Source organism: Martes martes (assembly GCF_963455335.1).
Source record: "Martes martes genome assembly, chromosome: 15".
NCBI classification, from domain to species: domain Eukaryota; kingdom Metazoa; phylum Chordata; class Mammalia; order Carnivora; family Mustelidae; genus Martes; species Martes martes.
The window spans coordinates 9189112-9214637 of record NC_137903.1 but is presented as its reverse complement, the minus strand read 5'-3'; the positions used below and the strand labels follow the sequence as shown (position 1 = coordinate 9214637).

General features: G+C 48.5%; 1 protein-coding gene across 2 annotated transcripts; it reads left to right on the top strand.

The window, feature by feature from the left end:
* Nucleotides 1-23078, top strand: ALDH9A1 (aldehyde dehydrogenase 9 family member A1). Of its 2 annotated transcripts, none has more exons than XM_080825112.1 (11): nucleotides 1-210; nucleotides 2138-2283; nucleotides 5794-5923; nucleotides 6794-6928; nucleotides 8229-8425; nucleotides 9161-9301; nucleotides 11137-11325; nucleotides 11767-11854; nucleotides 16135-16276; nucleotides 19702-19814; nucleotides 22369-23078. In XM_080825112.1, the coding sequence occupies exons 1-11, from the start codon at nucleotides 30-32 to the stop codon at nucleotides 22461-22463; spliced, it is 1557 nt and encodes a 518-aa protein (XP_080681238.1). In that variant the 5' UTR covers nucleotides 1-29; the 3' UTR covers nucleotides 22464-23078. The 2 variants fall into 2 exon arrangements, with proteins under 2 accessions (XP_080681238.1, XP_080681239.1); XM_080825113.1 differs by lacking the exon at nucleotides 1-210 and adding an exon at nucleotides 362-472.
* The last annotated feature ends 2448 nt before the right edge of the window (nucleotides 23079-25526 follow it).

Sequence of the window (25526 nt, the reverse complement as noted above, 5' to 3'; positions counted from 1 at the left end):
CCTCTGCTCCCCTGCCCCGAGCGTCCCCCATGTTTCCCCGAGCCCGCTTGGCAGCTCTCGCTCCGCTTCTCCGCACCCTTCGGCCTGTTCCTGTTGCGGCCATGAGCACCGGCACTTTCGTTGTGTCGCAGCCACTCAATTACCGCGGCGGGGCCCGCGTGGATCCGGCGGACGCCTCCGGCACCGAGAAGGCGTTCGAGCCCGCGACCGGTAACGGGACGGAGAGCGGGCGGCGGGGCCTGCGCGGCGGGGGGCGGGGGCCGCGGCCGGGCAGGGGGGCGGCGGCGGGGCCTGGGCGCGGGTTGCGCTTCCCCGCCCCACTCTTGGAAGTGTTCTGCCCTGAATCTTCATTTAGTGCGTTGGGCAAACGTTTGCTGGGCATAGGTGAGTGTGCAGGCAGCGGAGGGCTCCGTGCAAACACGAATGCATCTGGACAGGGACGGGAGGGGAGTCTAGGAAACTGGGACAGATGGTGAGTTGCGTCTGGGGGCGGAGGGGTCGTGGGTAATGCTACAGCGGCTTGAGGAAGAGTCTACAAAGCCATGATGCATGAGGTTGTGCCCCTGTTCGCTATTAAAGTGTATTCAACTTTGTGCACAGGAGATAATTAGGATTTCCAGAAGGACGCAGGTGGAAACATTAGTGTGGAGAATGGAGAGGCGTGCGCAGATGACTCTAAGGAGCATGAATGAGGACTTTGTTGCCATCTCCTAGCCTTAAACTATTTCTGTGCATGCATCAGAATTGGGGAAGGGGTAAAAAGGCCAGCTTTTATCCAGTGCTGGAAGTTGCCAAACACTGCTGGCCCCTGGGTTTGCTCTGAGAATTCTGAAGATCACACAGCCAATGAGGAAGAGGTTTTAGTTTTGGTTTGTGTTTGTTTTGCTGACCTTTATGGAATATTTGTGGGGAGAAAAATGTAAATGTTTTGTGCAAACCAGAATGGCCGGTAGCCAGAGGGACAAAACTGGATTGCAAAGAACTGCAGAATTTAGGATTGATCAATCCCACTGAACCACACAGCAGTAGTAACCTTAGAGCAGGAAGGAGCCCCAGGGATCCGGGGACTTTCCTGGAGGAAACAGTCTCTCCACCCCCATCCCCATAGGCCTACAGGAGAGAGAAAAATTGCTCTTTATTTTAATTACCTACAGTGTGTGCCATCCTTAGCCACTGCCCTTACCGACTGGCAATTCAAATTTGTAGCAGAAATTGCAGGCTTGTGGAATCTTTCTGGAAAAAGCAGAGTCCCTGGAGTTCTTGGTGGAGGGAAAAGGAACTGCCGATTTCGGGTACTTAAAGAATTCTTGTTGGTGGAGTCAGTCACGAGCCTTGATATGTGAGGTTCATATTTTGCCCCGGGATATAGGGAATAAGGTTGGCGTAAGAAAAGGAGAGACCGGATTTTTTTCTATTTGAGAAAAATTTTTTCTTGTGTTCAGGGATCAGTTTTCCTGATGTTGCTGTTTATTAACCATATTCATGAAGTGTCAGCACTATGATATGATTTATGTAGAATACAGAGCGGAATATAAAATCAGAGTTCAGGGTCGCCTGGTGGCTCAGGTCATGATCTCAGGGTTCTGGCATCGAGCCCCGCCTCATGTCGGGGCTCTCTGCTCAGCGGGGATCCTGCTTCTCCTCCCCTCTCTCTGCCTGCCTCTCTGCCTACTTGTGATCTCTCTCTGTCAAATAAATAAATAAAATCTTTAAAAAAATAAAATCAGAGTTCAGAACCCAGGAGACTGAGGACTTTCAACTTTGATTTCGCAAGACCCCTGAGATTCTCAAACATTGTTAAGGAGGGTTGCAAAACCCAGCTCAGCTGTCAGATAGAGGAGGACAGGGGTTCTTAATCTGAAGTTCATGCTGTGCTTAGGGGCAAGGGACACGCTCTCTGTAATTCTCTGATGTGCTGACATACGTTTTTCTAGAGAGAAGTCTGCAGCTTTTATTAGATTCTTAAAGGGTTCCATTGCCTCAGAATAGAGTGAGGAACCGCAGGCATCTGGGTGGTCGTGAAGTCAGACCATAGTTAAAAAACAGGAAGGGGGTCACTACAAGGGAATGTGGATACATAGTACTTCCTTTAAACTTGAAGTGATCGTTGGAGATAACACTGTATTTCCTGTTACAGGCCGAGTGATAGCCACTTTCACTTGCTCCGGAGAGAAGGAAGTAAATTTGGCTGTCGCAGATGCAAAAGCTGCCTTTAAAATATGGAGGCAGAAATCCGGCATGGAGCGCTGTCGAATTCTTTTGGAGGCTGCCAGGATAATAAGGGTATGTTTCACTTTCTTTCTCTTTCAGAAATGTCCCCCTGGAGTTGCTCGGAGGGTTCTCTGTGCTGATCTGCCATTAGACTTTGATGCTCTGTTAGGTGATGCCTTTATTTATTTATTTTTTAAAAAGATTTTATTTATTTATTTGACAGAGATCACAAGTAGGCAGAGAGGCAGGCAGAGAGAGAGAGAGGAGGAAGCAGGCTCCCCGCTGAGCAGAGAGCCTGATGCGGGGCTCAATCCCAGGACCCTGGGATCATGACCTGAGTGGAAGGCAGAGACTTTAACCCACTGAGCCATTCAGGCGCCCCTAGGTGATGCCTTTTTTGCAAAACTGCAGAACATTTTCGTGTGCTCACCTGGGTATATGGGACATGGTTTCTTTGAGTAGTTGCTGTCTGGATCTTGGCTCTCTCCGCCCTCTCCCTTGGCAGGTTGTTTTCTCTATCTTTGTTCTAACGTGTCCTTTGCAGCTTGTCTCCTTTTTAACTCTTTGTATTTGTTTCCAGTTTCCTTTTTCCTCTGATGACTCTACCACTCTTTTTCCAGATACATATTCTACCATAATTGCCTGGGAAGATTTCGTAAATTTATAGATGTTTCCTTCTTAAAAAACAAAGTTAGGGTGAACCTGGGTGGCTCAGTCAGTTAAGCGGCTGACTCTCGATTTCAGCTCAGGTCGTGTTCTGGGGATTGTGGATGGAGCTCTGTGTCAGGCTCCGTGCTCAGGGGGGAATCTGCTTGAGAGTCTCTCTCTCCCTCTGTCCTCCCTCCTGCTCACATGCTCTCTCTCTCTCTCTCTAAAATAGTGGCAAAGTTGGGGTGCCTGGGTGGCTCAGTGGGTTAAAGCCTCTGCCTTCGGCTCAGGTCATGATCTCAGGGTCCTGGGATCGAGGCCCACATCGGGCTCTCTGCTCAGCAGGGAGCCTGCTTCCTCCTCTCCTCTCTCTGCCTGCCTCTCTGCCTACTTGTGATATCTTTCTGTCTAATAAATAAAATCTTTTTAAAAAATAAATAAAATCAAGACAAAGTGAAAACTTCCTACAGTCTTTTTTTTAAATTTTTATTTATTTATTTTGAGTAATCTCTCCACCCAGCATGGGGTTCGAACTCATGAACCTGAGATCAAGAATTGCATGCTCCACCAATTGAGCCCCAAACTTTTTACAGTCTTTTTTTAAAAGAATTTATTTATTTGACAGAGAGTGAGATAAGGAGACAGAGCACAAGCAAGGGGAGCTGCAGAGGGAGAGGGGAAGCAGGCTCCCTGCTCAGCAGGGAACCCGATGTGGGACTTGATCCCAGGACCCTGAGATCATGACCTGAACTGAAGGCAGAAGCTTAACCCATTGAGCCATCCAGGTGCCCCAACTTTTTACAATCTTAAAAAGTAGAAGGATCAGAGATGCTCATTACAGACAATTAGAAGACTTGGAAGCATGTACACCAAAATATGAATCGTGGCTATCTCTGAGTGGTAGAACTCTGGTGAGTTTTTGTTCTCATAAGTGTGTTAAGTCAGGAACTGTGACATATCTGATAATTACCATATTTGCAAAGAAATATATATATGTGTATATACACACACACACATAAATATATATATATATATGTATGTATATAGTGACAGGAGACATGAGTTGCTGGATTAGAGAAAATTTTTTGGGGGGGGGATTTTATTTATTTATTTGAGAGCGAAAGAGTGCACAAGCAGAGGGGAGGGGCCACGGGAGAAGGAGGCTCCTCACTGAGCTGGGAGTCCAACATGGGGCTGGATCCCAGAACCCTGAGACCATGAACTGAGCTGGGGGCAGACGCCTCACTGACTGAGCCACCCAGATGCCCTGAGAAAGATACAATTTGTCACTCACAGCAAAATGTAGCAGCGAGAGTGGTACATTAGCACTGGTTTTCTGAGCTCCAGTCCTTGAGGGGAGATGCAGTGAGAACCACAGGTTACCCTGTTGCTTGCAGAGTTGCACCCCAGGAGGGGAACCCTCAAGTTCTGAGACTCAGTTTAGACAGGAGCTGCTCTCACACCTGTGCCTTCCCTCCCCTGGAGTGAGAGCGATGATGAGATCAATAAGCAGATCTCCTCCAGGGTTCGGGGGAAGGTGTTACCAGTTTTACTACCCTGGGAAGTAAGCAGGTGTCTTCAGAAATGGGAAACAACGAGCTTTCCCTCTGCACTTCCTTCTGGGCACGTCTGTCCTTAGGAAGACACTGTGTCTGCCCTTCCAAGGCCTTTGTGTCTCAGCTTTCCAGCATCCTCTGCTCAGAAAGCCTGGGTCACACAGAGATGTGACAGTGTTCATGGAGAATTTCCTCTCAATGAAGTATTTTCTTCTTTCATTAAAAAATTATTTTTAGTAGACCAAAAGTGGTAACTCAAGCAGATAATTTATTATTTTAGTTTGTCTTTTAGTTTTTCTAGTGCGTAAGCATTTATGGTTGTATCCTCTTAAGAATTGGCCCTTTGGGCCCCTGGGTGGCTCAGTCGATGAAGCGTCTGCCTTTGGCTCAGGTCATGATCCCAGGGTCCTGGGATCAAGTCCCGGTTCTCCCTCTCGTGCTCCCAATTCCTTTGTGTAGGCCCTAATTTCCATCTGGTGTCATATTTTTTCTGCTTGAAGAAATTTCTTTAGCATTTCTTTTTTTTTTCCTTAAGATTTTATTTATTTGAAAGAAAGAGTGAGTGAGGAGCACACAAGCAAGGGCAGAGGGCGAGGGAGAAGCAGACTCCCGGCCAAGCAGGGAGCCCGACAAGGGGCTCCATCCCAGGACCCCGGGATCATGACCAGAGCCGAAGGCAGACGCTTCACCGACTGAGCTACCCAGACGCCCCATCAAACCATTCCATTATGGGTCTTAAATTTGTGACGATTCACTTGAGGGGAGAATAGGGCTGCTGTTCGCAGTAAGCCTTTTCTCTCTTCCAAATATAACAGCGCTGCTCCTTTCATTTAAAATGCAAGCTGTTCCTGGGGCCCCTGGGTGGCTCAGAGGGTTAAAGCCTCTGCCTTCGGCTCGGGTCATGATCCCAGGGTCCTGGGATCAAGCCCCGCATCGGGCTCTCTCCTTGGCGGGGAGCCTGCTTCCTCCTCTCTCTCCCTCTCTCTCTGTCTGCCTCTCTGCCTACTTGTGATCTCTCTCTGTCGAAAAAATAAATAAAATATATTAAAAAAAATGCAAGCTGTTCCTATTTTTAAAAATTGTGCAATGTATTCTGACTGTTGACTATGGGGAGGTGTCTGGTAATATATATGTCTTTTTTTTTCTTTTTTAAAGATTTTATTTATTTATTTATTATTTGACAGAGATCACAAGTAGGCAGGGAGGCAGGCAGAGAGGGAGGGGGGAAGCAGACTCCCCGCCGAGCAGAGAGCCCGATGTGGGGCTCGATCCCAGGACCCTGAGATCATGACCTGAGCTGAAGGCAGAGGCTTAACCCACTGAGCCACCCAGGCGCCCCTATATATGTCTTAAATCTAGTCTTCGGTTTTACCCGAAGGAACGGAAGGATGAGATCGCCACCGTGGAGACCATCAACAATGGCAAGTCCGTCTTCGAGGCCCGCTGGGACATCGACACTTCGTGGCAGTGCCTGGAGTACTATGCCGGCTTGGCGGGCTCCATGGCCGGTGAGCCCTTGCCTGGCCCGGGGACTGCTGGCGGGCGGGCAGGTGGGGGAGCAGACCCCGGTGGCCAGAGAGAGAGATGTGGGGATTAAGACAGCCCTGGGTTAACAGTCCTGGCGTGTCACTCCCCACGTGGGTGACCCTGAGAATGACTTTATCTTTCCTTATTGAAACTGTCTTCGTGGGTGGTCGTGAGGGTTCAATGAGAAAATACACGTAACGCACTCAGCACGGCTCCTGAGCCAAGTGGTTAAAAAAACAGTTCTTGCAAGAGTCAGTAAGCATTACCATGTTTACTAGTTCTGCCTAGTTAGCAGAAAAGGCTTGGTTTCGTTTTGTTTTGGACTCTGTGAGGTTTGCTATAGCTGGTGTTGGATGGTCACCGGCACCCTGCAGGGCTGTGGGAGCCAGAGTCTGAGATGCGGGTCCGCCAGTCCCCATCTCGTTTCCTTCAGGTTCTTACCTGCTAGATCCTCTAAGGTTTTAGAGACTTACATTAAGTCGAGTGAACGTGGCTTTGAGGGACGGGTGGGAGTCTTTCTTGGAGAGAATGTGCGGAGGTGCGCACGCAAGTCCAGAGTGAGCCTTAGAGTGGAGACAGGGAGCGCCGGTGTGCCGGGGACAGCGGGCTGGCCAGGGACAGCGGGGAGGCAGGGGACAGCGGGGTGGCCGAGGACAGTGGGGAGGTCAGGGACAGAGGGGTGGCCGGGGACAGCGGGGTGGCCGGGGACAGCGGGGAGGCTGGCGACGGGGGATGGCCCGGGACAGGGGGAAGCCGGGGACAGCGGGAGGCCGCCGAGTGTGGCACCCAGTGTTGGTGGTGTGTCTGGAAAAGCAGTCCTGTGTTCTCTGTGACTCCTGCTTCCCTCTTAGGCGAACATATCCAGCTCCCAGGCGGCTCCTTCGGTTATACCAGAAGAGAACCGCTTGGCGTCTGTGTGGGCATCGGTGCCTGGAACTACCCCTTCCAGATCGCCTGCTGGAAGTCTGCGCCCGCCTTAGCCTGTGGTAAGAAAGAAGGATTCTTCACATGGGAGCCATCATTCTGGCCCTTTTCTCTACCTCTCACCTATTCGTGCATGCGTGCCCATGTGCACATACACATACACACACACACTCCTTCACACACTCACAATGCATGTCAGAAGGGATGCCTGCCTTGGGGCACGTCAGAGATGTGTGTCCCTTCCTGCCCTGTTGCCCTGGGACTGGGCAGCGTGGCTTATGCACACGGATTGTGTCTATATTATTCCCCCTCTTATTTTATCTTTTTTTAAGATTTTATTTATTTATTTGAGAGAGAGAGTGTGCAAGCAGGGGGAGTGGCAGAGGGAGAGGAAGAAGCAGGCTCCCCGCTAAGCAGGGAGCTGGATGTGGGGCTCGATCCCGGGACCTGGGATCATGACCTCAGCCGGAGGCAGATGCTTCACTGACTAAGCTGCCCCGGGCGCCCTATTCCCACTTTTCTTTATCTAATTTATTTTTGTTATGGAAAAGAAGACCATTAATTTTGGTCTGGGAGGTCTTATTTTTTACTGTCAAATTGATGTAGATTGGTGCTCCTTTTAAGTTCTCTTCCTTTCTGCACGAGAATTGTGGGTTGAATTTCTGTGGAGGGAGACGCGCTCGGGAGTTTGGCTTCACTTAAGAAGCAGAAGATAAACTTCCTCCTTCCTAAGACAAATGATGAACAAGGCTTCCGTTAGAGAAACTTCCGCTGGCTGACCGAAAAGGTTTTCTCATACTATTTAAAGAGGAATCAGTGGGAAAAGATGATTTATTGTATCTCAGGAAAAAAAAATCCTGACGTTAGAGAAAGCACTAGGGCTGGGACGCTATGTGGAATTGCAGCTTTCCTCGTGTCGTGCTTTGTGCCCTTCTGCTTTCTGCAAGTTCCCGTGCGAGGCCGAGGCAGCTGGGACAGGGGATAGAGCCGAGTCACTAGCTTTGGAGACTCATCAGGATTAACCTTTCAGGTTGTCCGTTTCAGCTTCTGTGAAATGGGAGGGAGCACAGCGCTTCCTCCTGCTACGGCATGCGTTAAATGAGATAATAGAGGTGGAAAGGCCTGGAAATGCGAGTGTCGGGTGTTCCTGGTTGAGCCCGGACCAGTGCTGCCTTGGGATCTGCCCGTGGCAAGGAGCCAACGTGGGAGGAACAAGCTGGGTTTACTTACTCGTACGGGTGTGGGTCTAGGAGTACAGGAAACACTTGGAGTTCTCTTTGGCTTGTCCTCCTGTCCCGTCCCCTGCTCAGAGGATCACCGGCCTTAAGAAGTCTCGTGTTCTCGCGTCTTGGGTTCGCGCAGGTAACGCCATGGTCTTCAAGCCGTCTCCCTTCACGCCGGTGTCTGTGCTGCTGCTGGCCGAGATCTACACGGAGGCCGGCGTGCCCCCGGGGCTCTTCAACGTGGTGCAAGGAGGGGCGGCCACGGGCCAGTTTCTGTGTCAGCACCCCGACGTGGCCAAGGTCTCCTTCACTGGGAGTGTGCCCACCGGCTCGAAGGTAAAGATCAAACCGGCATCGGGTCCCGCAGACGGCGGCGGCGTCAGGCCTGCCCGGAGTCCACGTGGGAGGCCTCGCTTCCCATCTCACCCGGTCCTGGGAGGGAGGCCGTGGGGATCGGGGCGGAGAGCGGAAGTGTGCTGTCGACGCGGGGAGCCGGCAGGGAGTGCCGTGGGATGATGAGAACATTAGGCTGGTGGCCGGTTCCCCCAGCAGATGGAAGTCATCAGCTCAGAGCGCGGGGTCTGGGCTGCCACTTGGGTCCCTGGTGTCTTAGGGCCTCTGTAGTGGCCACCTCAGAAGGAAGGGTACTCGCTCAGCTTATTTCTTTTTTAAAAATTCCGCATATATTATTTGCCCCAGGGGTACGGGTCTGAATCATCAGGCTCACACACGTCACAGCCCTCACCAAAGCAGTTCATTTCTCATGTACCATTTTGACCTTAGCTGTCAGCCTCGAGCGCAGTGATAGTAGTAAGAGTTTCCGCCTGTGACCCGTGAATGAACGGCATTTTGAAAACGCGTTCCCGCTCCAGAATGTCAAGTGCAGTCCTGCGGACTCTCTTCGGGGTTCTGGAAAAGGATACGTGGGCGAAGGGCCGAGTGCCTGCCAGGAGCAAGGCTGCAGGTGGTGCGCAGCCCGAGGGGCCTGGGGGCTGAGGGTCTGGCTGTCGCCGCGTGCCGTTTCACACGTGTGACCCTCCCGAGTGTGTGTGTGTGTTCTCCTTCTGTCAGATCATGGAGGCGGCAGCTAAGGGAATCAAACCCGTTACCTTGGAACTGGGAGGCAAATCCCCCCTGATCATCTTCTCGGACTGTGACATGGAGAACGCTGTGAAGGGGGCGCTGATGGCCAACTTCCTCACGCAGGGCGAGGTATGCACCCGTCCCGGGCACAGGTTTCAGAGGAATCTCACCCCTTTGTCGAACAGCATGTTTTAAAGCTTTTTGTTCTGAAATCATTTCAGACTCACAGAAGTGTGGCACAGAGAGGGCGAAGGACACCGTGTACCCTTGAGCCGCCTTTCTCGGATGTTAACATTTTATCACGTTTCCTTTGTCATTCTGTTTCTCTTTCTATACCTATACATGCATTTTTTTTTCTGAAGTGTTTGAAAGTTGCAGAAATAAGATCCGTAACTTTTACATTCCTGTGTGTATTTTCTAGAAACAAGTGCGTTCTCTTACATAAGCACGGTGCACTTAGTACAATCAATGACCTTAGGTAGAGTATACGCACTCTGCAGCCCCCTCCACATATTGTCATTTTTTACAAAAGAGTTTATGTATTTATTAGGGAGCATGAGCAGGGAGAGGGGTAGAAGGAGAAGCAGGCTCCCCGCCGAGCAGCCCGATGTGGGACTCGATCCCAGGACCCCGGGATCATGACCTGAACGCAAGGCCAACTGACTCACCCAGGCATCCCCACATATTGCCATTTGCTTGACATTAGTCCTTTTAGCAGAAACAAGCAAAGCAAAATCACAGTTTCTTTTTTCTAGTCCAGGATCGAATCTGGAAAGGAATGTTGCGTTTGGTTGTGTCCCCACAGCCTCCTCTATCCTGGAACAGTCAGCTGCTCAGTTATTTTTATTTTTCAGGACCTTGACATTTTTGAAGAATACAAGCTATTTATTTTGTAGAATGTCCCTCATTTGGGGTCTGTCTGGTGTTTCCTTTTGATAAGATTTGGGTTATGGGTTTGGGACAAAAAGCACCTCGGAAGTCATGTTGTGTCCTTCTTAGTGGTTTGGTTGACTCTGCTGAGGGGCGTCTTCTCTGGGAAGTCACTGTGTCTCCCTCTGTGGGAAGACGGGTCACAGGGAAGACCATGCGAGAGGATTCTGTGCCTCCCCGGGCTCTCCCCCACTAGTCGTAACACCCTGGATGATTTTTGCTGGAAATACTTTCTTTTATGGGGGTTCCCAAATGGTGATTTCCCAGTTCTGTTTTTCTACATTTATTAGTTCACGCTCCTCTGTGAGAAGGACCTTTCCCTTCTCCCATATTTTTTTCCACTCATTTAGTTTTACTCTTACGGACTATGGATTCTTCCTTCATTCTATGGATTACAGCCCATTTCCTGCCGTCATTTATTCTGACCCTCAGATAATTGCAGATTCGACTCATGGCATCTCCTGTGACCTTTTGATACGTCTTCATTATTCTGTGAACATGGGTACTTGGCTCTGGTTTTGGACTTTGTATCTGCAGTTGCGATAACATTTGAACAGTATTTGTGCTCACGTTCTACGGGAGGATCTAAATGGTCACAAATGATTTGTGATTTTAGAGACAGAGATGTTCACTGTGAAATGCCTCAGGTTTTCATTAGGTTCAAGCCCTTTGTTCTTGGTCTGTTCTTCCTCTCCCGTCTCCTCCTCCTCTTAAAATACACAGCCCCACCGAGCCTCTGACGGGAGGCAGTAGGAGGACGCGTGGGGCTCGTGTGGGTCTATGAATGGCCTTGAGGAAATGTGAACAAACAAAAAGCTAGAACTTTCATCTCGAACGGCAGGCGGTTTCTTTGCTGAGAGGGTGGTATGTCCACACTTCGATGGGTAATTCTGTCCAGGACGGGGGTAATTTTTAGAGCCGGAACTAACCTTTTAAAAAGGCACACTGTCTCTTTTAAGAGTAAAGCTGCTGGATTCTGCCCTCTTTTCCTTTTTCCCTCCCTACACACGTACAAATTTGTGTCTGTCCTTCAGGTTTGTTGTAATGGCACGAGAGTGTTTGTGCAAAAGGAAATTCTTGATGAATTTACAAGGGAAGTGGTGAAACGGACCGAGAAGATAAAACTCGGGGATCCGCTTCTGGAAGATACGAGGATGGGTCCCCTCATCAACCGCCCGCACCTGCAGCGAGTCCTCGGGTTTGTTAAGCTGGCAAAGGAGCAGGTGCGAAACAGGTGGAGGTGGGCTGGGGCAAGGCGGAGGGGAATCATGCCACGTTCCTTGCTGGGTGCACTTTCCCTGTGCTAATAATACCCGCTTGGCTCGCGATGTCGCAGTGTCCTCGGCTACGTTCTGTTTTGTTCCTGCAGTGGAGTGACTAGGCGCCTGCTCAGGACACACTGAACGTTTCAGGGGTGTATCTCAGGGTTGTACTTTTTTTTTTTTTTAAATTTTATTTATTAGATTTTATTTATTATAAGCAGCAGGTGGGGAGGGGCAGAGGGAGAGGGAGAAGCAGACTCCCTGCTGATTCAGGGCTCGAACCCAGGACCCGGAGATCATGTCCTGAGTTGAAGGCAGATGTTTTAACCAACTGAACCACCCAGGTGCCCCAGGGTTGTACATTAAGCAGAAAATAAGCATTCTTTTTTTCTTTTCGGGCAGGGTGCTAAAGTGCTATGTGGTGGAGACGTACATGTACCTGAAGATCCCAAACTGAAGGACGGATATTACATGAGACCTTGTGTACTGAGTACGTCCTCTTCTTGTTTGCTTTTATTTTTTTTATTTAAAAAAATTTTATTTATTTGACAGAGAGAGAGAGATCACAAGTAGGCAAAGAGGCAGGCAGAGAGAGAGGGGGGAAGCAGGATCCCTGCTGAGCAAAGAGCCCAATGCAGGGCTTGATCCCAGGACCCTGAAATCATGACCTGAGCTGAAGGCAGAGGCTTAACCCACTGAGCCACCCAGGTGCCCCACGTCCTTTCAATCTTAAACATCTCCTGGTTCGGACAGGCAAGTGTATGGTCGTCCCGCTGTCCTCAACCCTTTTACTTCTCTCCCTACCTCAGAGGTGCCCACTGCTCTAGGTCACGTTGTTCTGATGCTTTCCCCTGTTATGTTACAATGTATCTTATATCCCTATATACAATATATCTTAGTATCCCTATAAAAATATCACGTAGTTTCATGACTGTTCAACGTGGTACTAGAAGTCCGAGCCTCAGCAATGAGACAGCACAAATGAAAGGCATCCCTTTCGTCAAAGAAGTCAAACTCTTACTCTTGGCAAATGACGTGATATTCTATGTGGAAACCCCAAAGATTCCACCCCAGAATTGCTAGAACTCATACAGCAAAATGGCAGGATATAAAATCAATGGACAGAAATTAATTGCATTTCTATACACTAACAATGAGACAGAAGAAAGAGAAATTACAGAGTCGATCGCATTTATGGTTGCACCAAAAACCACAAGATACCTAGGAATAAACCTACCCAAAGAGACAAAGGATCTATACTCAGAAAACTATAAAGTGCTCATGAAAGAAATTGAGAAAGACACAAAGAAATAGAAAAACATTCTGTGCTCATGGATTGGAAGAACAAATATTGTGAAAATGTCTATGCTACCTAAAGCAATCTACACATTTAATGCAATCCCTATCAAAATACCATCAACTTTTTTCACAGAACTGGAACAAATAATCCTAACATTTTATGGAATGAGAAAAGACCCCGAATAGCCAAAGGAATGTTGAAAAAGAAAAGCAAAGCTGGTGTCATCACCATCCTGGAGTTCAGGCTCTATTACAAAGTTGTAATCGTTAAGATGGTATGGTACTGGCGCAAAAACAGACACATAGATCAGTCAAGTAGAATGCGAACCCAGAAATTGACCTTCAACTCTACGGTCCACTAATCTTCGATAAAACAGGAAAGAATATCCATTGGAGAAAAGACGGTCTCTTCGACACATGGTGTTGGGGAAATTGGACAGCCACATGCAGAAGAATGAAACTGAACCATTTCCTTACACCACACACAAAAATAGACTCAAAATGGTTGAAAGACCTAAATGTGACACAGGAATCCATCAAAATCCTGGAGGAGAACACAGGCAGCAACCTCTTTGACCTCAGCCGCAGCAACTTCTTGCTAGACGCGTCTTCAAAGGCAAGGGAAACAAAGGCCGAATTGAACCACTGGGACTTCGTCAAGATCAAAAGCTTTTGCACAGCAAAGGAAACAGTCAACAAAACCAAAAGACAACTGACAGGATGGGAGAAGATATTTGCAAACAACATACTAGATAAAGGGCTAGTATCCAAAAATCTATAAAGAACTTATCAAACTCAGCACCCAAAGAACAAATAATCCAATCAAGAAATGGGCAGAAGACATGAACAGACATTTCTCCAAAGAAGGCATCCAGATGGCCAACGGACAACGTGAAAAAAATGCTCCACATCACTTGGAATCAGGGAAATACAAATCAAAACCACAGTGAGATATCACCTCAAAGTAGTCAGAATGGATTTAAAAAAAAACTTCTTTTAGAGATTTTATTTATTTATTTGACAGAGAGATGCAGCGCGAGAGAGTACACAAGCAGGGAAGTGGGAGAGGGAGAAGCAGGCTTCCTGCACAGCAGGGAGCCTGATCTGGGGCTCGATCGCAGGACCCTGGGATCATGACCTGAGCTGAAGGCAGACACTTAATGACTGAGCCACTCAGGCGCCCCCAGAATGGCTAAAATTAACAACAGCTGTTGGCGAGGATGCAGAGAAAGGGGAACCCCCTTATGCTGTTGGTGGGAATGCAAGCTGGTGCAGCCACTATGAAAAACAGTATGGCGGTTCCTCAAAAAGTTGAAAATAGAGCTACCCTACGACCTAGTAATTGCACTACTAGGTATCTACCCCAAAGATACAAATGTAGTGATCTGAAGGGGTCCCTGTACCCCAATGTTCATAGCAGCGATGTCCATAACAGCCAAACTGTAGAAAGAGCTGAGATGTCCATTGACAGATGAATGGATAAAGAAGATGTGGTATATACATACAATGGAATACTGTGCAGCCATCAAAAATGAAATCTTGCCATTTGCAATGATGTGGATGGAACTAGAGGGTATTATGCCAAGTGAAATAAGTCAATCAGAGAAAGACAATTACATGATCTCTCTCATATGTGGAATTTAAGAAACAAAACAGGAGGGTGCCTGGGTGGCTCAGTGGGTTAAAGCCTCTGCCTTCAGCTCAGGTCATGATCTCAGGGTCCTGGGATTGAGCCCCACATCGGGCTCTCTGCTCAGCGGGGAGCCTGCTTCCTCCTCTCTCTGTGCCTACTTGTGATCTCTCTCTCTGTCAAATAAATAATCCTTAAAAAAAAACAGGAGCATAGGGGAGGGAAGGGGAAAAATAAGATGAAATCAGAGAGGGAGACAAACCATAAGAGACTTAATCATAGGAAAGAAACTGAGGGTTGCTGGAGGGGAGAAGGGTAGGGGAATGGGGTAACCGGGTGACGGGCATTAGGAGGGTACAGAATGCAATGGACACTGGGTGTTCTCTAAGACTGATGAATCACTGACCTCTGCCGCTGAAGCTAATAATACACTATATGTTAGTTAATTGAAGTTAAAAAATAGTAAAAAAAACCCAATAGTTTCATAGGCTTTAAAAAACTATATACAGATCGAATTATGTTGTGTAATTCCTTACACCTTGTCTAGAGGATAGATAGAGCAGATCTTTGCCCCTAAGGTTGACAGTGGTGTCCCTTTCCAGCACTTGATTATCTGACGCATTTTAACCTTAAGCCCTCACAAAAAAAAAAAAGATCCGCTGAGGTTTGAAAGCTGTGAGCCTACCATCCATACCGTGGATTAGCTTGTACTTGTTAAGTGAATAGGAAAAGCTTACAATATACTTTTAGATACAAATAAAAAGTAGAGATTAAACAGTAGTGTGTATGGTATTAACCCAGATGTATTAAAAAACAAATGTATGCATGGGAGAGAGAAGGAATGGAGTTTCCATCCTAATATTAACAGTGGATTTCTCTGGCTGCTGGGGATTAGAGGTGATTTCTGTTGTACTTGGTGGATTGCTGAATAGTCCAAGTTTTTCACAGGGATTATATATTTTACAGTGAATAAAAAAAGTTATGCTTAAACAGGCCATGAACCTGGGCAAAGAACAGAGAGCTGACCGAATTAAGGTTTATTCCCGTGATTCTGAAAGCCTGGTTTGTGGTCCATGATGTCTGCGCCACTTGGAAAACGTGTTAAAGGGGCTGATTCCTGCCTCCCGCTCTCAGTGTTACTCACAGGGAGTGGGGCCCGGTGATCTGCTTTTTAATAAGCCCCCAGTTCATTTTTATTCGTATTAAAGTGTGGGAGTCACAACAGAGTCTGGGTTAATTTTCGATCCCTTAAGATCTGGGGGCTAAAGTACGGTAGATGTTCCGTCTCGGGTGGGAACCTGCCCTCCCTCGCAGCAGCTGCTACCACAAGCCCGCGTCAGCCCTGACTCTGGGACAGGGAAGTCACTGCGTACAGAGCCACCCGGTGTTACCAACCCACGGGAGGTGATAAAGTATTTCCCGGGACTCTTGGGTAATTTAATATTCTGGCCGATCGTTTCCCTAAATGTCCTATGTGGATTACCACTTTTCAGAGAATTAGAACATAACGAACTATCCTGAAGCACAGCCTAAGAGTTATTTATTATATCTTTAAGAGAGTGCAGGTGTCCCCGAAGTAGAGTGGAACATACAGGTGACCAGAGTGCTTTTTTGTACTTTGTATACCAAGCTCTACCACCTCTTGATGCAGACTTGTCATCTTTGTAGATCCATGAGGAGTCGTTTGCAGACCTCGCGGCTGGGCTGCAGCTGGTGTTTCGTGCAGGGTTCTCAGGCGTTCTTAGGGTTGTGTGTTTCGTCGTTACCGAGGAGAAGGCGTTTTCAAGCGCCAAGCATAGTAATCCCGTCACTGATGTCTGGCTCTGTTACGATGTTTGCAGCTAACTGCAGAGACGACATGACCTGCGTGAAAGAGGAGATCTTTGGACCAGTTATGTCCATTTTACCATTTGACACCGAAGCTGAGGTCCTGGAAAGAGCCAATGATACCACTTTTGGCTTAGCGGCTGGGGTCTTTACCAGGTACGTGGGAAGGACACCTCAGACAGCTTTGCAGGAATAGGGGATGTATGCTGGATCTTCCCAGAGAGGCCACTGCTCTCATTTCCTCTCTGGAGTTGATGTTTCATCAACATTTTCTGCTCCAGGTAAGGTCCGAAGGTGCCAGAGAAGCGTCTCGTAGTTTGCCCTGACCAGCCAGAGCCCCCTGCTGTTGCATTGAAATTGACCTGTAAACGGTGTTGATGAATATTCTGTCCTATTTCATTCATTCATCGAACTAAGGTTAAGATTCTGATCTATGTAAAGCCTCAGGTTGGGTGCCTACTGAAAACCTGCATGTTAAGGAATTTAGAAACCTATAAGCATATAAACACTGGGCAGTATTCTCCAAAAAGGTGATTTTTCACGACTTTAGAGTAATTCCTATTTAATGCTTCGTAAAATATGTGGGCCTTTTTTTGTTTAGGCTCTCGTTTCCAGTTTTGACTCTCGTAAGTAAAATTGTGATTAGTATCTTATACATAAACATCAACCACTATAATACAAGTAAAAAGTGATTTGGGAGTAAAATTTCCTTGAAAATGATTGCAGATGGCTTGACCATATTCAAACTTTGATTAGTCTTTGGCAGTTATGGGTGGTTCTCTGGGACTGCTTTATACTTTGGAATTATTTTATACTGCTCTATACTTGGAATTATGCTGGCTCAGTTTTTTTATAGCTTTGTGGTGAGGAACCTGGGAAAGAAGACCCAGGTCCCCCTGGAGGGTCTGATGAATGAAATAGTGTAGGGGCACCTGGGTGGCTCAGTTGGTTAACTGTCCTCCTTTGGCTCAGGTCATGATCCCCGGGTCCTGAGATGGAGTCCCACACCTGCTTCTCCCTCTCCCACTCCCCACTACTTGTGCTCTCTCTCGCTCATTGTCTTTCAAATAAATAAAATCTTAAAAAAAAAAAAAGAACCCTGAAGAAAGAAAAGATTGAGGAGCTGTTGTTTCTTTGTTTGCTTGTTTCTTATATTTGAGTAGACTTTATATTTTAGAGTAATTTTAGGTTCAGTGCAAAATCAAGTGGAAAGCAAGGCACAGAGATTTCCCATAAACCCTGCCCCCCCCACCCCCGCCATCATCAGCGTCCCCGTCCTGAGGGTACATTGGTTGTAACTGATGAACCTACTTGAACATACCGTAATTGCCCCAAGACCACAGTGACGTCAGGGTTCACTCTCGGTGTTGTCCAGCCCATGGACTTGGACAGCGGGATCCACCCTTACGGGAACTCTCAGAGTCCTGTCCTGTCCTCTCAGGAGCTGCTTTCTTCGTGGCGAGGACTGGCTGGGTTAAGTGTTTGGTCTCTGCTGCTGCAGGCCGGGCAGAGGCGCTCATAGAGGGTGACTCCAGTACGCTGTTCCTTTTTTAACAGCTGTGTAGGATAATCTGTACCATATAATTTACCCATTTAAAACGTACAATTCACTGTTTTTTAGTTTATTTACAGGGTTGTGCAACCGTCACCATAATCTAATTTTAGAACATATTCAGCATCCCACAAATATGAGCAGTCATTCCTCATCGTCCCCTCCCCCCAGGCCCTGGGCACCACTAACCCACCTGCTCTAGCTGCGGATTTGCTTGTTTTGAATATTTCGTATAAATGGAATCATACAGTACGAGACTTTTTATGACTGGCTTTTTTTTTTCTCCTGGTCTCATTTAAAATTTTATTAATGTAATAATAACACATTTTTATAATGCCTCATATATGTTATAGTGTGTACGTAGTATTTTATGCTCACGTCCACAAATTTTATGTTATATGTAGCAGAGAGTACATGAAAATGCTCGCAAAGGACCTATATTGCTAACGTTAACCAATTTAACTCAACGACTTATACATCACTTTAGCTACCCAAGTAATTGTAAGTATCAGAGTATTTGGACTGATGGTTGTAAGTCAGTACAATCACTGATGAAATGTTCCACTTTTCATCTCAGTATTTGATGACACGATACCTTTTTTTTTTTGTCTATATTAGGATTATTTTAATCCAAATTATGTTTATGATATCCATATTTGTATGGGTTATCAAACTTGGAGTCACAAATAGGTTGAATACTACGATAACAAAATGCAAAAGATAGAAATTAGATTATAATGTAGATTCTATACCCCACCGATCTATATAATATAGGCCAAAAAACATATAATTAAAAATGTTTTCTTTTGTTCTTTTTTTTTTTTTTTTGACTGGCTTCTTTGACTCAGAATGTTTCCAGGGTTCATTTATATTGTAGCAGGTGTCATTACTTCCAGAATAATATGTATGGATACATCTTGTTCATTCGCCTGCTGGACATTTGGATTGTTTCTACTGTTTTGCTCTTCTGAACCATGTCTCTGTTGACACGAGTATCTGCCTCTCTGTGTGGTTATGTTTCATTTCCACCTGGGCTGCATACCTTGGGGCGGAATTGCGGGACCTATGGTGACTCCGCTTGACTCTTTGAGGCAGGGCTCAACCGTTCCCCCAAGAGGCCATGTGGCCTCTTGGGGCAACAGTAATGACGTGGGAGGGGCCAGTTTCTCCACATCCGGGGCATCCCATGCTTCTCTCCGCCTTTTTGGTTTCCACCATCCTGGTGGGTGTGAAGTGGTGTATCTGTAGGTTTTTTTTTCTTTTAAGATTTACTTATTTAAGATTTACTTATTTACTTTTAAGATTTATTTATTTAAGATTTACTTATTTGCTTATTTAAGAGTGAGCATGAGCAGGCAGAGAGGGAGAAGCAGACTCCCTGCTGTGGGACTCGATCCCAGGATCCTGGGATCACGACCTGAGCTAAAGGCAGACACTTCACCTGGCTGAGTCCCCCAGGCTCCCCCTCAGTGTAGTTTTGATTTGTGTTTGATAGTCTCCTTTGCAGTATAAAAATTGTAAATTTTGACCAAGTCTCATTCTGTTTCTTTTCTTTTTGTCCGTTACTTTTGGTATCATGTCTAAGAAGGCTTTATCTAACCCAGGGTCCTGGGGACTTATTCTTGTTCTTTTTGAAGAGTTTTATGTTTTTTTTTTCTCTGACATTGTAGGTCTGTGATCCATCTGAGTTCATATTTATGAACTCAGTATAGTATAGAAAGGGATTGACCTTCCTCTTGGTGGACATGTGGGCCACCAGCTGTTCCAGCACTGTTTGTTAAAAAGACCCTTTTTCTCCCAAAGTGTTTGGCCCCCTTGTTGCTGCGACTTATAGACGCTTTCAGATGAGGCTCTACAGCTCAGGTCCCTCTCTCTTTTGCAGGGACGCCACAGGACTTTAAAACACAGTGAAGAAACGAGAACTTGGCAATTCTTTGAGACCTTCAGAACCGGTAGCCTAACTTTTCCTGTTAGAGCAAGAGCAAAGCTATGACTAAGCAGCTTGTTCTGTTGCGTTTTCCCTTCACAGGGACATCCAGCGCGCGCACAGAGTGGTGGCCGGGCTGCAGGCCGGAATGTGCTTCATCAACAACTACAACGTCAGCCCCGTGGAGCTGCCCTTCGGAGGATACAAGAAGTCAGGTGAGGAGCCGGCGAGTGTGAAAGCAAACCGGGCCTCTCGGATACTGGTCGTCCTTCAGGCCCTACGGACCAGCTTCCCAAACGTGGTATCCGAACCGCCTGGGAAAGTACCCTGATTCCTGGTCCTCCCCAGACCCACCAGAGCAGTCTCTGGGAGTGGAAGCCAAGCAGCTTTTTCTCCCCGCAAAAGCCGTCCGGAAGGTTCTGACATGTGTGTAGCCTAGCTTGTGAACGGCTGGTCGACGTCTCGAAGTTTCTCTTGGGGTGGAATTGGTTTTTCTTCACGGTCTGTGATCGCTGGAGGCATAAATCCGCTCCGCAGGTGGTCGTCGCCGTCCTCTGTGGAGGGTCTATTCTATTTAAGATTTTATTACTTATTTGAAAGAGACAGAGAGAGAGAGTGTGTACAAGCAGGGGAAGAGAGGCAGAGGCAGAAGCAGGCTCTCCGCTGAGCAGGGAGCCCGCCGCGGGACTCGATCCCAGGACCCCGAGATCATGACCTGAGCCGAAGGCAGAGGCCCAGCTGCGGAGTTTTTAGAGGTCGAGTGGCTCTGACGTCTCAGCAGGCAGATATTAACTTGTTTTCAACAGCAGTTAGAGTCACTAGGGCTGCCCTGGACGCCATCCAGGAATGCGGTCCCTCAGCTGCCGCCCGTTGCTGACGTGGACGCGGTCAGTCAGGCGCGCGTTACCGTAACAGCGCGTGTGGAGGCCCGATGTGTGGGGAGGAGCCTCGAGGCGGCCGGGGCAGAGCCCTTACTCCGAGGTTCTTTTGCCTGTAAATGTTCTGCGTAGTCTCCCCTACATTCCCCTAAAGATCGGTTTTGACTGTGGGGGCGCCACATGAAGGGCCTGAACCCTGGCATCTTGGCCCATATCCGCGGCCGTCACAGTGTTAGTGACGTCCTGAGCCCGAGGAGAGCTGATGAGATGGTGGCTGTTGGGTTTATGTTTTTTGTTTTTGTTTTAAGATTTTATTTATTTATTTGACAGAGATCACAAGTAGGCAGAGAGGCAGGCAGAGAGAGAGAGGAGGAAGCAGGCTCCCTGCTGAGCAGAGAGCCTGATGGGGGGCTCAATCCCAGGACCCTGAGGCCATGACCTGAGCCAAAGGCAGAGGCTTAACCCACTGAGCCACCCAGGCGCCCCGGGTTTATGTTTTGTTCTTAGCCTGGCATTCCCTCGTCACGCTCCTCTGACCCCCCTCGTCCCTGCGTAGGCCTAGTGGAGCTGCGCACACGGGCACAGAATGCAGACGGGGCACCAGATGCTGCTTTATTAAGAAGAACGTCGGTGCAGGGAAAGGTTTGGAATCAGGACGGCCTGTCAGGCCAGCTCTCCCTTCCTCACGTTGGCGTGTTCAGATTCATGCTCAGCTCGTCTACCTGGCGTGAGAGGCTGAGACATGGCCAGATGGGAGGAGAAGCAACCTGGGCAACCCCCCCCCAGCTAGCTCCGTGCTCAGGGTGTGGAAGGGGACAAAGGCCAGAGCCAGGCCTTGCCAGGGCCGTTGTAGAACTCACCTTTGAACGGTGCCCCTGGAGGCGTGAATGTGTGGGGACGTGGCCTTGCCCTTTGGAGGCAGACCTGCATGAGCCTGAGGCCGGGTGCCAGGAGAGGCCAGGTGTGGGATGCTGGCCTTGTGGCGTGTGACCTAGTGACCGGGCTACCCGAAGAGTCCCCCGGTGTTACAGGTTGGCAGGCTGGGAAAGCAAGCTGCTCTTAACAGATCTGGTGTAAGAAAAGGTTAAAAAATCTCTTCTGTAGAGTTAAGTTTTCAGTGAGCACCAACTTTTTTTTTTTCTTACGATGTATTTATTTTAGAGCGAGCTCGTGCACACAAGTAGGGGGGAAAGGCAGAGGGAGAGAGAATCCCAAGCTTACTCCCTGCGTTTTCCACATCTTATTGTGAAGGTGGCCTTCCCCATTTGGACCCGTGCGGTCAGGTCTGTGCATCTCTGTTTAGTTTCATCATCTCAGAGTTAGTCTATAGGGTTAGCTTTTAAGCCAATAGAAGCAATCTTTCTTTTTTTTTTTGTTTTGTTTTGTTTTGGTTTTGGGGGGTTTGAGAGAGAGGGAGCAGGGCGGGGGGCAGAGGGAGACGGAGAGAGACAGAATCTGAAGCAGACGGCCGGGCTCCCTCTCGTGACCCTGAGATCAAGACTGGAGCTGAAATCCAGACCGGCGGAGCCAGGCGGGCGCCCCAGATTAGCAGCAACTTTCGGAGGCGTCCGCCGATTGTCTTAGGGACTGTTTACACACTGGATGGGAAAGCCTGAATGTTTTCAGATCTCAGCCTGGAATGGTAGGTATGTAAGTTCAGATTGCTGTCGTAGAGACGAGACATGGCTATTTCCCTGTCCCCCTCCCCGAAGGCCAGTGGGTCCCTTTACCCCCTGCCTCACTCCATCGCTGATAGGTACAGCTGAGGACTTCATCCCAAACCTTGTCGGTTCTATGTTCCTCCCCTGCTGGGGTCAGCCGGGCTTGTCCTTGACGCTCACCGAGGACTTTTCAGTCACGTGGGTCACCCTCACCCGCCTCTTCCTTTCAGGGTTCGGCAGAGAGAACGGCCGGGTGGCAATCGAGTATTATTCGCAGTTGAAGACTGTGTGCGTGGAGATGGGTGATGTGGAGTCGGCCTTTTGAAAATGGGCGGCGTGGCCAGGGGCAGAGCGGGGACCGGATCTCCACGGAACAGGCTTCCAGTCCAAACCCCAAACTCTGTCTTTTGGTGGAAGAGATCGGCTCAGTGTTCTTCTTCATGTCTCAGTCCCCTTCCTAACTGAAAATGTGCCCAAGTGCCTTTTAGATACTAATCAAGGAAGCTGCGGTTGTGCTCAAAGCACACGTCTGTGAAATCTTTCACACCCTTCTGGAGAACGGAGAGAGGGACCGGGATTATCCTTCTCCCACAGATCTGAGCCACTGATGATGCTCGGGCTCTGGTTTGCCTCAAAGAGCTATTTCCCGGTTAGGCTCCTGGTGGAGTAAGTGGACACAATTTCCTGCTCACTGACATGTCTATGCTCTGGGCCCTCGTTCCATTGAGAAAGCCCACGGTGGGGATCTGATGACAGACAGGGCCACGTTCTGCACGATGGTTACCTGCCAGAGGGAAGCACTTTTCCACTCGGTGCTGGTAGAGGAAATCAGTCCCCAGCCCTCGCACGACAGACAGCCTGCTCTTTTTTTATAGATACAGACTAGCTGTATGCTACTGTAGCACACGAAAAAGAAATAAATCACACTGTTAATCCTTCAGCTTCGTGTTTTAACATGAACCCCGTCTCCACGGAATGCTAGTCTGCAGCAGAGGGCTGAAATTCCGTGTGGCAGGCCAGGGCTTGTCCTCTGCACTCGGGACACAAGGCTGGGCTTCCGTGGCTGTCATGAATGCTGTGGCCCCGGGGAGCTTGTAGGCTCCGTGTCCTTCCCCATCCTGGCACACAGTGCCTGTCTTGGCAGAGCTGTCAGGCCATGGGAACTTCTCAGCCTGTCGTGGGGGTCCTCGTGCTGCCCCTTTCTCTGCCTTTTAGGGAAACAGTTTATGTGTATTTGCTGTGTGAGTCAGGTGTCCAGAGACACAGCGGAGTAGAAAAGGGAGCAGGCAGGTGGATGTAAGGGAAGATTTATTAGAAGAATCGGCTCACATGATCATGGAGGCTGAGAAGGGCCCCCATCTGCCGTCTGCCAACCCGTGAAAGTGGGGGCCGTGATCCAGTCCGAGTCTGAAGGCCTAAAAATCAAGGGGGCGGTGGGTCTAAGTCCAAGTCCCAAGGCCCGAGAACCGAGAACCAGATGCACTGGCGTCCGAGGGCAGAAGAAGACGGGTGTCCCAGCTCAAGTAGAGATCCAACTCCCCTTTTCTCCATCCTTTTTGCTCTGTCTGGGTCCCGAACAGATTGGGTGATGCCCACCCACACCAGGGGGAGACATCTGCTTCCCTCAGTTCACCAATTGCTGGTAACTTCTGGAAATCCCCTCATGGGCAAAACCTCAAGTGGGGGCTCCTTAGAGCCTACGAGGTTGGTCAGGTCCCCTGGTTGCTGCTTCCTGATGCATGAAGCTTCACCAGAAGGGGGCGCCCGCGCTTCCCACGCCTCATGCTGGACCAGCCTGGGGTGCACCGCGCAGTCTGGCATGAGAAGTGCATGTGCTGTCGTTTGATCTCAAGAACTGTCTGTGGGAAGTGTTATCATTATCCCCACCCAGCCGGGTGAAATGAGGCTAAGGGAGGCTAATAAACCTGTCCTGAGGGCACACAGCTCCCTGCTACGGGGTCCCCCGCGGTGCAATGTGGAGTAATTAGACCCGAATGGCTCTCTGTCTCCTACAGCAAAGGCCGGAATGTGTTTCTCCACAGAAATAAACCGACTCTGGGACATACACTGCTAGACTAGCAGTGAGGGGCAGTATTTACACCAAAAAAATTTTTTTTTCTTCATGAGACAAAGGAATTGAACAGGAAGTAGCTTTGTTACTCTCCGCAGCAGAGATGTACACAATGGATTCAGGCACCCTGGGTGCGGCGCCTGGGGAAATGGAAAGGCCGCGCTCTGGGCTCCCCTCTTCAATCACAGCATCATTTCACGGGGTGGGGTTCCCTATAAAACCTCATTTGAGCCCATTCCACAAGAGCAAAATGACAAAGACGGGTCACATGACTTTACATCCCGTCCAGACTTGCAACAAAGGCGACAATGTCCCTTCATCCCCAGGCCGCCCCTGGGCCGCTTCCCTGATGCCCAGACTGTGTGATGCGCAAGGAAACCACGAGTTCTCATCCGAGGTGCACTGCTTTCGAAAAAATAAACACGAGAAACAAAAACCAAAAAAACGAACCCATAACCCTAGCCTGTTATAAAGTCAATTTTTCTCAAGTCTGGACCACAAATACCATTCATCATCACCATCATTTATTATAAAGAACATTTTAGTATAAAAAGAATGCAAGTTAAAGCTTTATGAAAACAGCCCTCATCTTCCTCCTTTTGCTTCTTGCCGGGGAAGATGTCCCAGCTACAGCAAGAGTGTACACTGCTGGCCTCTGGGTGGTCATGCGGCCACGGCCGACGAGTCCAGTCACCGGGCAGAGCACTCCAGCCTCAGGTGATGGAGGAGCAGAGTGGAAAAAGCATGGGTTTGGGAGTCGGGCCGGGGTGCAGACCCCATCTCTAATCCTCATGGGTCAAAGAGGCCTTGAAAGGTGACAAGAGCAACTACAACTGAGTTTTACTTACATTTTATTTGTTGGAATGTAAACAAGCGTATGTGGCTCGTGCCTACAGTACTGAGCAGCACAGGTATACACGCTACCCCTCCGTGAACTGAGTTCACAGCCACATTCAGTCAGCGGCAGCCCTCATTCTGCCAGCCAGCAGCCTTCTCCAAGTCAACCGAACCTGTTTGGTTTTCCCCATTTTGTGATGACGGTGTCCTTCCCCATTTTGACCAATGCTATTGGGTCTTCGTATCTCTGTGAAGTTTCATAAAATTAGTCTATAACTTGAGCTTTTAAGCAATAGAAGCAATCTTTAAAAATTTCTATTTATTTACTTACTTATTTAGAGAGTGGGGCAGTGGACAGAGGGAAAGGGAGAGAAGCTTAAGCAGGCTCCACGCCTAGCACGGAGCCCGATGTGGAGCCTGACCTCACGACTGAGATCGTGACCTGAGCCAGAATCAGGAGTTGGACACTTAACTGACTAA